The 13655-nt window shown below is 41.7% G+C and overlaps 1 protein-coding gene across 1 annotated transcript; it reads left to right on the top strand.

Annotated features, from left to right (window-relative positions):
• The first annotated feature begins 3 nt into the window (after positions 1-3).
• zgc:110410 (uncharacterized protein LOC553618 homolog) lies at positions 4-10034 on the top strand. The gene is made up of 10 exons (XM_061675633.1): positions 4-108; positions 1190-1358; positions 2814-2892; positions 3938-3991; positions 4273-4363; positions 4499-4536; positions 5304-5391; positions 8870-8959; positions 9288-9335; positions 9882-10034. The coding sequence occupies exons 1-10, from the start codon at positions 4-6 to the stop codon at positions 10032-10034; spliced, it is 915 nt and encodes a 304-aa protein (XP_061531617.1).
• The last annotated feature ends 3621 nt before the right edge of the window (positions 10035-13655 follow it).

Consider the following 13655-nt stretch of genomic DNA (forward strand, 5'->3'; position numbering starts at 1 on the left):
AGAATGGATGAGGCTAATGGTAGCAGAAACGATAAATATGGACCTCCACCTCCACCCTACAACCCTCACGACTGTGAGCAGAATTTATATAGAGGACAGACCTATCAGGTGAGTTCAAAAATGTTTTTGCACTTTTCGAAAATAATGAATTTGTCTTTTATGTGTGGCCTCCTACACTCAAGATGAACAGTTTCTTTCTAGAACTTGAAATGAAAAAGATGAATTACACTCACACCTCTAAACCTAAAATGACCTAAAAATACGTCAAGTTGTTCTGCTGTTGATTACAACAAATGTTGACAAGGAAAACCTGTTGACTGTGTTGTACCTGCAAGGCAGTTGCTTGATGACGATGATTTGGCCATGCTGTGTTTGATATCATTTGAAATGTGAATCACAACAATCCCCGAAAATTACAGAATTGGTTGTAACTGCACTGATTAGGTCAATCTGACATTTGATCTCAGCTACCACAAAATTTAGCGACTCGTCTGCCATGAGACAAAACAGTAATCCTTAAAAGTTTGAAGAGCATTCACTTAATGTGGCAAGTAGAGTGTTTGAAAGTATAGGTTTTGACCTCTGCTTTCTTGCTTATCTCGTGTCAGATTGCAAACAAGTGGGGTCCAGACTTTGGGTTAGGGCGGGGTTGGTGGTTTAGGGTGGGGTTGAGATTTTCTTATGTCCACCGTTTACAACACATCACATTTGTTTGGCACAGATAATGAAAATGTCTGTCTGTCCATACACGTACTGTACATTCATAATGAAAATTGTGGCATTCCATTCACTTACGATTATACTGAAAATATCTGTCATCCATTTACATTAGAAAAATATCACACATATTGAAACATGTCTGTCCCTTTACATACAAAAATACTGGAAAACATAATGCATATGCACATACAATGTCCACTTTAGTCTGAGAGGAAACAATGTTACAGACCTCATGGTTATGGCTAATAAGTGATAACAAGCACAAGCCGCTTGGGTAGGAGATCTTTTTAAATCATCTGGGTTTCTCTGTGACGTAGGACAATATCCCATGAAATTCCAGTACAATCATTTGAAAATTGTAACTGGTAGCACACCAGAATCGATTTTACCCAAAAATGAGATAACTGACCTCAGTTACCCCCGACATCTACTCTTTCTTTGTATGAGCAACAATGTTTCTGTGAACTAGGTGGGGAAAGAGGGCATTGCAGTGGTGACCCCACCTGGCATCTATGAAAATAGGATCCACTCAGAAGACCAAGCAGCAGCTGGTGACGAGCACCAGTTTGAACAAGTGCCACCTTTCTACTCTCATGGATTGGAGGACAGTGTTTTTGCGGATTCTGCAATACGGAGAGGTGAGCATTAGTCAAATGGAAAAAGAAACAGTTGTTTTAGTTTGACTGTACCTACTGTAACTTTCAGAGCTGAATAAGGACAGTGCTGATAATTCATGTCTCGTTGGCTTTGCAGCGCCAGCTGTCCATTTTCTATACCGCTTATCCTCATCAGTAAACTGGAGCCTATCCCAGCTGACATCTGGTCAGAGGCAGGGTACACCCTTGGACTTGTCACCAGGCGATTGCAGGGAACATGTAGACAAAGCCCCATTCACGCTCACATTCCCACCTAAGAACAGGAGTGTAGCTGGGGCGCGTGCATGGCCCCCTCACTTTCTGAATCTGTCCCTTCTATCACTTTTCCAGCCATTCAAACATCCATCCATCCATTGTCAACACCGCTTATCCTGGTTAGGGTCGCGGGGCGCTGGAGCCTATCCCAGCTGACTTCGGGCGAAAGGCGGACTACCCTGAACTTGGTCGGCAGTCAGTCGCAGGGCACATATACACACGGACAACCATTCGCACTCACATTCACACCGTCACTGAGTGGGAACTGATCCCACGCTGCCCGCACCAAAGTCAGGCGAGTGCACCACTACACCATCAGTGACTGCCGTTCAAACAATTGAATACATTTTTAAGGTCATAGCACGTTTTCTGAGCTGACGTTGAATGTATCATGAACAGTCGCTGTGCAGACAACACAGATCTTTCAGATCAAAAGTTATGAGCATTTTAAAATACTACATGTCATCAATTTAAAAAAAAATGTCATCTGTGAGTCTGCTATGTCTCACTTATTTTTTGTTTGTGGGAAAACAATAATCAGAGCCTTGTCGCTAAGACGAATACAGTATTGTACATACAGTATGTTAGCTTGCTTGCTAACTGCAGTATTTTAATGCTAGAAACAAAGCCAATCCTTAGTTTCTGCTCAAAATTTGTGCTCACTGGATTGTACATATCTTTTGAACCTTTCATACTACAATATAAAGCGCACTTGCGCTTTGCATGTATTTCCTGTCTAAGAATCGTAACATTGTGTTTGCAGTATGTAAAATCTACGGTCTGATTTAATGTTCATATTTTCTTGTTTGTACTGTATTTCAATATCCATCCATCCATTTACTGGAGCCTGGATTCAAATCCCTAACCTCAGAAAGATGAGGCTGATGTGCTAACCACTCACGCACTGTGCCGCCAGCTTTGCAGTGTTTTGTTTAAATTGATTTGAAACTAGAAATTGTTCCTTGATCACTGCTACAATCCAGCTCAGCTCTTCAGCTCCCACACAAAAATCTCTTGAAATGCAAGAATAATTGGTTAGAATGCAGAACAATAGTGAAATGTTGAACAACCATTTTATATTCATTCTATAAACACACGCCGACCTTCATAGTCACAGTGGCAGCCAGGGTCATTTCATGTGCGTTTCAGCTGACAGTGTCCTTGCACTTTCTTTGTCAACAGGTTTCATAAGGAAAGTCTACCTGACCTTGATGATTCAGCTGCTGGTGACGGTCGGAATCATTTGTGCTTTTCTTTACTGGTAAGGCAGCATTACACCAATGAACAGCTTCCATTCAAGATAAATGGCCGTCAGGTAGCCAACTGCCAGTAACAAAAAAAATAATAATAATAAAATTGACTGCAGTGTAATTTGTCATAGTAGCTGCAGTGCACCAGGATGTGTTACCACAAGCTCAGAGATAAAACAAAAAAGTACTCGTAGGTTTCTTTTGTTTTTCTATTTGTTTATGATTATTAAGAACGTTATCCTAAGTCAATTTGGATGAAAGTCAGACTGATGCTTAGCATGTAGTACAGTAAATCATGAAGAAAACTAGAAGTCTAAGGTCATAGACAATGTATCCCACGAGACATCCCCCAATTCTACTGTACGTTTTTCAGCAGTACAATCAGATGCCAAACAGATGAAATTACTGTGTTACTGAAATTATTGTTTTTCATTATTAACAGACTTTTTAAATGCACTTAAATCCATAAAGTCTGCCGGGATACAATTAACTCCACCAAAAAGTAAACTAGTATTTTTCTTTTAAGTACATACAGTACGTACGCTGATGTATTTTCATTTCCCGCCTCCTAGTTTAACATTTTATTTAGTAGAGTGGGAAATAAGTTTACGGTTGAACATTTGAGAAAAGTCATGTCTTTGTCTCCCATGGAATCACGTTGATAAAATAAAAACAATCCTGGACCTGCACCTTTTGCTTGTGCAGCATAATTGAATGGATTCTTTCTTGACCCATGCCAAACCCCTCCACAGAGCTCCAGGGATCTCAGTTAAGAAGCTTTTTGAGGTAAATAATATGATGCAAGTTGGTAGAGAGCAAAATAGAATTTCTCCCTCCCAATATGTTATCTTGCAGTGGTTAGAGCTTTATGTGTTGCATAATGGATATGGTGGAACGCTGCAATAGTAATTTCTTTTCATAAATTGCATTCAACTCCCATGTGCATGATGCTCTATCCTCTGTTAATATTTAATGCAATGATTCTCGTGCCTCTGTCAAAGAAATAGCAACTCTATTAAACGCGACTTTCCTCTCCCATTTTTCTTGAAATAACAGGGATTCTCTAAAGGAATGGACATTGACCAACAACTGGTTCTCCTATACCATGATGTAAGTCAGCTATCAAAAATATTCATTCAGAATGTTTAAACACATTCAATGCCCACATCTCTCCTGTTGGTACGTGAACTAAATGAAAACGTTGCTAATAAAAACCATAAAAGTAATTCAGGCTGTCACAGCACTGAGTCCCAGTCGATGAAAATGCTGGCTCCACTGTGAATAAATATCCCCTTCAGTGAACTCATACTGAACATAAGTGCTATTTTGTGTTGTTTATCCTCACTTTATTTGCTATTTACAACAGCCCCTCTATATTCTTTGGGAAATAGGGGGACAGTGACTGTACTCATCGTGGTCTTGTCCTGCTGTGACAACATTCGGCGTGGGGTCCCCCTCAATTTCATCACCCTGGGCTTGTTTGTGAGTGGCACACAGCCAGCCATTAAATCAAAGCCCAACCTCACCTCCTTTCTTTTACTGCCTTTTCTCTTGTTTTTTTTTTGTCACGTATTTACGTCTTCTTTCTCCCCCACCCCACCTCCATATCTGTCACAGACTATTGCAGAGGGCTTAATGCTGGGATCCGTAGCAGTGTGAGTATTTATTCCTCAACCTCATGCGGATCCATATACGCAGTAGTGATGTTTCTCCACATCTCATGGTACTACACTGATGTGATCTACCTACCTTACTCAGCTACCTAACCGACACATCGACCTAAGGTTTGATCCATGTAAAGAAATAAATGGTTCAAAAACATTTGGCTTTAAAAAAAATAAAAATAACAAAAAAAATCTTGCTCACCAATCTGTCCATCGATCCATTCATTCATCTACCTACTTAAGGGCATCTACCTACTTGACCTGACCTATGAAAAGCCTACCTGAAGAAACATGTGGTTCAAAGTCATACAGTTGCACCCTACCAACCCATCCATCCATTAATCCACACATCTACCTTCTTTCCTATCTACAGTACATACCAAGTCTACTCAATACAAAATAAAGCACGTAGAAAACCCTATTTTCAGAATAAAGAACCACATGGTTCAAAAGCAGAGTGTGCTGTATGAGCGACTTGATGAGACACTGTTTCAGTTGAAGGCTTCGTGTGAATACTGCATTGCAATTATCATATTCATGGGTCTGTCATAAGTGAAACTGATATAAAATGAAGAGGAACAATACATTATGTAACATGTCTTGTGGGTGCCATCGCTAGCTAAGACAGAAAGGAAATAATAGCACATTTTCATTTGAAAACCATGCAAGACTGAATCCTTCTGCTCAGGCTTCTCAGTTATGAAACGATGGGGGGCCTGCCTTACTGCATTCGTTGTGTTTGATTTGGCTATCTGCAGGTTCTTCTCAGCCGAAGCTGTTCTGTGGGCCGTGGGCGCGACGGCGTTAGTGTCCTTCTCCCTGAGTGTATTTGCGATGCAGTCAAAGGTGAGGTCTGTCGCACACGCTACTTTCAGTTGGCAGCAGAAGGCATGTCGTCACAACACCGCAGTGACTTGGCTCTGGCTCAGGGGTAAATGTCCATATTGCAGTCAAAAGTGTTACGCTGAGCATGCAGTCACCAGCAAAGCTTTAAACATGGATGGGCTCTCTGTATGATTACTGCTAAAAAACAACAACAACAACAACAAAAAAACAGTGCATTTGTAAATCAGGTTAACTCCCTGTTCCTAGCACCAAACAAAATGTTAATGACCTTGACATGCGCTAGGCTATCTGCTGCATCCCATTCTCTCTGTTTTGTTCATATTATAAAAGCTACTTTCCCACTAATGGTACACCTTGGCTCTGTTGGCCACAGTTTGGTTTAAGGTGGAAGCCCCTGATCTGGATTGCAAGGCACAGGGGTCAGAAGGTGATAAATGTATAAGGTGTGCAAATAGTGACGTCATACCTGTGGGGTTCAGTGTGACTTGCCAATAAATTAAATATAGGAAAATATTGAACAGTGCTGCAATGTGCAGACATTATCCATTCATAAGTAATGCTAGAAGTTGGAATTCTCTTTCTGTTGTGACAGTATTTTTTTTAATATGTTTTGTATTCTAGCCATTCTATTCCTGTTGTAAAACAAAAGTGACAATTCTCTGTTTACCGATAAACAAATAGCAATGTGTCTGGCTCAATCCTTTTGTCTACCATTTGGTTGGTAGTCCAAAGGAGGTTTGCCCAAATAAAGGTGTCTGTTATCAAGTCTTTTGGTACCCTTGACAACTAATATCCAATTAGAAATTTCACCAAAGCAAACTGAAAGAAATCATACAGCTCTTGTAAACACGGCCTACTTCTTCATATGTAGAGCAGAAAACAGCAGGATTCTACAGCTAAAATTTGGGTGCTATTTTAAAGTCTCATTATAAGGTGTGCTATGGTATGAGCAAGAATTCAGGTAATGATGACTGTGAATACGCCTTTTAAATGATTTATAGTTAGAGCAAGGCAAAGCAAATGTATTTATATCGTGCATTTCATACACAAGGTAACTCAATGTGCTTCATATGATTATAAATATTTAAAACAAAGAAAAAAATAATAAAAGTACAATTAGAACAGCATACAGTGTAAGACATATTTAATAATGTAAACGCTCTAAAAAGCATGAGAAAAAACAAGAGATTTTAACCTGGATTTAAAAACATTCACACTTGCGGCTGACGTCACTGCTGTCACTTATTCCATTTGTGTGCAGCATAATAGCTAAATGCCGCTTCACCATGTTTGCTTTGGACTCAGTGCTCCACTATTTGACCTGAGTCTGACGATCTCGGAGCCCTATTGGGTTTATATTCCATGAGCATTTATTTCATGTATTCAGGGCCTAAACCATTTAGTGATTTATAGACCAGTAGCAGAACTTTAAAATCAATTTTAAAGCTGACTGGAAGCCAGTGTAAAGACTTTAGAAGTTGAGTAATATGCTCTGACCTCTTTGTTCTGGTCAGAACCTGAGCTGCAGCATTCTGAATGAGCTGCAGTTGTTTAATGCTCTTTTTGGGGAGTTGAGTCAGAAGATCAATAAATAGTCAAGTCTACTTGAGATAAAAGCATGGATGAGCTTCTCCTGCTCTGCTTGACACATGTAAGTCTTCACTCTGGATATGTTCTTCAGATGGTAGAAGACCGTTTTAGTAATTGATTTGATATGACTGATGAAAGTCAGGTCGGAATATATCAGAACACCAAGGTTTCGGACTTGGTCTTTGGTTTTTAAAGAGAGTGACTTCAGGTATTTACTAACAGCAATCCTCTTTTCTTTATTGCCAAAAACAATTATCTCAGTTTTGTTGTGGTTTAATTGAAGAACATTTTGGCTCATCCAGTTATTTATCTGTTTTAGACAGTGACACAACACCTCAATTGAACTGTAGTCATCTGGAAAAAACTGCTAGATATAACTGTGTGTCATCTGCATAGCTATGATAGTCAAAATTAAAGTTCTGAAGAATTTAACCCAAGGGTAGCATATACAGGCTGAACAGGAGGGGTCCAAGAACTGAACCTTGAGGGACCCCATAGGTCATTACCATTCGATGAGATTGAACACTTCCAATGGTTACAATATAACTCCTTTCCTCCAGGTAGGACCTGAACCATTTAAGGACTGTTCCATTTAGTCCTACCCACGTTTCCAACCTGTTCAGCAGTATATTATGATCTACCGTATCAAAGCCGCACTGAGGTCCAACAAGACCAGAATTGAGGAAGTATTTAACCTTCTATCATTTAGCACTTTGATAAAAGCATATTCTGTACTGTGATGAGTTTGGAAACCTGATTGAAATTTCTCAAAAAGTCAATTTAAGTTCAAGAAATTGCTGAGTTGATTAAAAATAACTCTCCAATCTTGGCAATGAAAGGGAGATTTGAGATGTGTCTATAGCTTGCTAGCATGGAAGCGTCCAGTGTTCTATTTTTTTTTAGAAGAGGCTTAATGGCAGCTACTTTAAGAGCTTTAGGAAACTCGCCTGACTGAAGTGGGCAATTGATTATTTGCTGCAAATCAGCTAGCACAGACCTCGCAATAGCTTTGAAAAAGTTAGATGGTGTTGAGTCAAGACAACTCGATGGTTTCAGCTGCTGAACCGTTTTCGCTAGAATTGTTTTGGTCAATTGTATGCGAGAGTGCATGTTAGTATGCACCTTAATAGTGAAATAGATGTGGGCAAAATGGAAATGGCAGTGAGAGTTGCCTTTTAATTTATTTAGATGCTATTTGAAATCTGTGTCACTGATCTGAACGATTATAGAGATTTTCAGTCTTGTTAAACTGGGTTTAATAGAGGGATATATGTCATAAATACTTATATATCGACTAAAGACTAATCTATAGACTCTTCAATCAACTCACTATTAATCTGTGGAATGAACAAATTTCACAGATTAACAGACACCACATCAAGTTGAATACTGACTAAACAAAATAGATTAAGGTTTATAGACCATGTGACTCATTTGTGTGTTTTGTTTTGGACTTTACATTCATCTTGCATTTGCAGGTCAGGTAATCAGTGATAGTGATTCTCTTGTGGTAGCTGCCATCTTTTTCTGTCTCTCTGAAAAGGGCAGGCAGGCCAAAATGCCGCCTCCCTCCCTACGTGCCAGTGTTGCATCTGGTTGATTAATTATCCAGGATCATTATACCCATAATCGTTAGTATATTCACGTGTTGAACTGCAATGTGTCTTCATCACTCAGTAATCTGGGATGCTTTGCAGCCCGGCTGTAATGTTCGACGACCTTGAGTGGCCTTTATTGTAATAATGAGCATAAATGAAAGATGCGCTGCCACCAGTGTTGTGTATTTTTCAAGGCTGGTCACATTCGCTCTGTCTCACTTCTCTCTGACTCTCTGGTTCTTTCTCTCTCATTCTCTTTCTCTCTCTCCACTTCCCCTCTGTGACACCAGTGGGACTTCACCATGGCAAGTGGAAGCCTGTGGGTGTTTGGCTGGACCCTCTTTTCCTTTGCACTGCTCTGTGCAATCCTCCGATCACAGGTAAATGAGGCAGGAAGATTGGCATCCATGTTACAATGAGATGCTTGTGGAATGAATAAAAAAGCTGCACTGATCTCACACTGACATTCTTAAGTATACACAGCAGTTTACTCTGACAACAGCACATTTCTTTGCATCAGGCCAGCTATTTACAACAATAGGCATTGATTTTAAACAGCCATTTTTCATCCAACAAATGATCTGGAGCCAAAACTAAACACTGCTCTCCTGATAGAAGGCATTTTACTAAGACACAGCTGCAGAACATTTTATTTTCGCTATTTTTACACTGACAATGGAAAATTCTGTTGATTTTGTCTTTGAACAGTTTGCGTACATTGCTTACGCCTGCCTGGGCACCTTGCTGTTTTCCTTGGTAAGTATTCTGCACTTGTCAGGAATGAAATAAGCTCTCCAACACTGACCTTTCCAAGTGAACTAAATCACAATCAAAGAGGGCTTAATGTCACCAGTGTGAATGAGATGCAAGATTTGATCCAAGGGCTAAGCGGCATACCTCCAGTGCCAGTTTGAGTAGTTAGCGCAAACAGACTCTGATGTCCTTTTGCCCTTTTATTTGAGTTTTACACTTCTTACCAACAGGGGGCTTCATTTTCACAGCCATCTCACAGCATGCCCTTGGCGCCAACACCAAATGTTGGTCACCCCTGCTGTCAAATAGGGGAGCGATTGGATTGCTCACAGAGCCCCAACAGGCTGTCAGGAGCAAGTCACCACTTATTTTCAGCTGTGCAACGTCGACGGAATTATTTATGAGTACTAGAGCTCCGCTCAAAGAACTACAGCGCTGTTAGTTTCTTTCAAACTTCCTCCCTTTGCTGGCACAATGTGTCTTTAATCACACAAACAAGCTGTCATCACCCCTGCTGTTGAAGCATCTTCTCTCATTCTATCTCTGCAGTACCTGGTGTTTGATACCCAGCTCATCGTGGGCGGAAAACACAGAAAATACGAGATCTCTCCTGAGGAGTATGTGTTTGCTGCGCTCAGCCTCTACCTGGACATTGTTGTCTTGTTCCTTTTCTTGCTGAAACTCATCAATCTCTGTCGCTGACATTGAGCCTCCATGAGCCTCCTTTGCAAAAACTATGCAATGACTCAGTGTGTACCTAGATTTATATTGAACAAGTCTCAAGTCACACTTTATCTGCGGGACGATAATACTTTTGGAACTTATTGTAAAGCACCACAGTGTTTTAACTTTAAAACTATTTCACATTTGCTATAGTATTGTCATTTGAATGTAAATTAGATCAATGGACTCGATGCACGCAGCACTTCTGTATTCAATGGAAGGCGGCATGTTAACTGCCGGTCGGCATGTAAACGCAGTTAAGGACATGAGAAATGTGTTGAAACTCAACACAGAGTTGATGCTGAACATAGTGGCACATAAATATACCTATTACACAACCCAGCGACAGGGTGGATGACTGGCTAGCACATCTGCCTCACAGTTTTGAGGACCGGGGTTCAAATACCGGCCCCGCCTGTGTGGAGTTTGCATGTTGCCTGCGTAGGTTTTCCCCGGGTACTCCGGTTTCCTCCCACATTCCAAAAACATGCATGCTAGGTTAATTGAAGACTCTAAATTGCCCATAGGTGTGAATGTGAGTGCGGATGGTTGTTTGTTTCTATGTGCCATGCGATTGGCTGGCGACCGGTTCAGGGTGTACCCCTCCTCCCCCCTGAAGATAGCTGGAAGAGACTCCAGCAGCCTGCGACCCTAGTGAGGATAAGCAGTAAGGAAAATGGATGGATGTTAGCGAGGAAGATTATATCATTGGTTTATGCCACTGTATTTTTTTTTCAGGGCCAGTGTGTTTCCATATGTGGATTACTTTGGAGCCCAGAATTTTGTATAATTCTATGGGGTCACAGGGTCAGTTAAGATCTTGTAAATATCTTGTATGTAATTTCTTGTATTATAACCACACAAAATACTTAAGTTTGAATAATAATATAACCTAATGTGTGCTGATGTAGTGTCAAATTGTGCAACGTTAATTTTAGCGTGTACCCGTACTGCAATAACTGATGTGACACTGCCCCGTGTAAGTTAGGTGCGCACCCTTCTCAACTTTTTACTGTTGATCTTCATGGGAGGGAGCACACCAGTGTGTTTGTTTTATGCTGACTAAATCAGGTACAATACTGAGAATAAACTAAGTGCAACTCCAAAGCAACCCTGGTGTGCGTCTTTACAACAACACAAAACACAGAGTCAGACACTACCAGTTACACTTGGCACATCTCAGACCAGCTCTACTCTGGTCCTCGAGGTATGCGTCTCAAGTCTGCTTCTCCCCACTCTCTCCTCTGGTGCGGAGGGCAGCGGTGTGGTGTGGTGACTGATCACGCAGTTTTGGAGAGTGTGAGCGTGTTTTTATTTCATGTTGGTTGTTGCTGGTTTTGCCATTATGACCAGCTAGTGCATTTATCGAGTATGCGGTCTTACGCAGCTGCGACGTGCGTGGCATGAATGGCGACTGTGGCCGCACTGAATCGCTTGCCAAATACAGCGTTTAGCCACCGACGTATGAAGGCGCGTATATAATGTGTTCAGATGAGTTTTTCCTCTAAGTCCCTAACAAAACCTGGCACACTTGAATGAAAAAAAACAAAACAATCTTTGACGCCAGAATGAGCACTTTTTCAATTAGTTCAATTCATGCTTGCACCAAATATTAAATAGTTCATCAACTTTTGTTCATTGAACCCGTTCAGGTACAACATTGGCTTCGCAAATCTGTTGAGGACCCCACTTATTGTCACGAATCAATCTATACTCAGCCTTGTCTTGCCATGGTGTTTCAACAGCAAGCACCTGAGCAGTGGACTGCGGCTGAGGTTCAGGAGCATCTGGATGCTCATGTGAGAAATGTTGGAAAGACGGGAGCTACGTTTCAATGAGTGGTGGTTTTATCAGCTTACAACCAAAGCCTGTCAACTGATTCGTCTATGCCATAGGCTGCCTCAGTAGCACACCAGCAGGGGACACCTCCTATCTGTCTACCGGCCTCTACCCTGCTCTGAAGTCAGCCCTAGTCAAATACTCTTACGGCTAACTCACATCAGCTAGCTTCTTCATCTCCTTCTGTTGTTTCTGTGGCCCGGGCTGCCACTGACTCGCCAACTAACAAACATGGAGTTCAACAGGTTGTGGGAAATTTAACAAGCACATATCTTTGTGCAACGCTTCCCTTGAAAACTGTCAAAGACCAGGAGACCAAAAGTCATGTAGCCGTCAGACTGGTAGACACCAATACCAGGGTGAGCCCTTCACCTGTAAAAGTGTGTGGCGCCATTGATCACTCAACTCATGCACACTGTAGGTTTTACATGCTGCCTCAACTGTTTTGGACCCTGTCACGTGAGAGCCCATCTGTGCCATGAGAGGGTTATTATTATTATGGGCGGTGCTAGTGACACCTTCAGCCAGGTAACGACCAATAATTAACCTGTTGTAGTAGTCTTCCTGTTGACAAAACGGTGATTGTTGTAGGCTCACATAGAGTGGAAGGAGCAAGTGATTTGTTTTAGGCCCCAGTGTCTGTCGGGAGTCAATCTGCTTTGAGAGGGATGCTTGATTGTGTGGAGGCAGAATCCAAGCTTAGAGCTAGCTGCTGGTGTTCTCCATAGTCCTCTGCTCTTACCAGAGAAGGTGGTACTTGTTGGCTGTGGTGGCCTTACGATACAATCAAGGTGCATCTATGAGCAGGTAGTTGAGATTTATGGGTCTAAATTCATTGTGCCGACTTTCCTTGCTGAATAAATTTGATCTTCTTGAGAGATACATTTATTGGAAGCAATGTCATTAGCCCCATGATAGACAGGACAAAGTCTGGTGAAAGGTACTGGCAGCTTGCCTGCTCCAACACCTCAGACCCTGAGTGTTAGCAGTTTCTTGAATTGCACAGATGCATTACTCGTTCTAGTGTGGGGGAGGTTGCCCAGCAGTGCTCCTGTGTCACCTGGGAGCACTGTCATTGTGGAGCCTACCTCTTCCCTCTTCTGTTGGGTGACACCATGTAAGTAGATTGTTGGGTCCCAATGAAGTTACTGAACCCAATAAAGAGGCATGTGAAACTGTGCTGCAATGCTAAGGTTGCAGCTTTGTTTCCCTGAGTCATTATGAAAGACCTCTTGTCTCAGAGTGTGAGTAGGCCACAGACCAGTCAGGGAGGTTGCCCATCCCCCAAATCAGATGCCGCTTATACCCTCTTTCAGTAGCTTAAGGACAGCAGATTGGTGGATGTCAAACTTGAAGTTTGTAAGGTGTCAGATGAAAAGAAACAGCAGGCCAAACCTGTGCACACTTACCAAGATGTCTTTTCCAAAGACAAGCTGAACTGTTGGGAAGCAAAGGAGTTTGTCCACCGAATGCACCTACTGATGATTGCCCTTCAGGATACCCTATTGCTGTGTCCCTCGAGCACACTACCATAAACTGAGAAGAGGTGCTATCTCTACGAGAGTTCAAAGGCATCATCAGTAAGTCAGTCAGTGAATATGCTTCCCCACTGGTCCTTGCCTCTGTTTGGATGACCTGCCCAACTTTTCTCCATCTGAAGAGGAAACCCTGAAAAGGCTGGAGACTGTCCAAGGGCTACGACGAAGAGGTGTATGGCCCTTGTAACCAAGTGTGGTCAGGAGCTCACTTGAAAGCGAGGGG

This window comes from Phycodurus eques, chromosome 4, assembly GCF_024500275.1.
Source record: "Phycodurus eques isolate BA_2022a chromosome 4, UOR_Pequ_1.1, whole genome shotgun sequence".
In the NCBI taxonomy this organism is placed as follows: domain Eukaryota; kingdom Metazoa; phylum Chordata; class Actinopteri; order Syngnathiformes; family Syngnathidae; genus Phycodurus; species Phycodurus eques.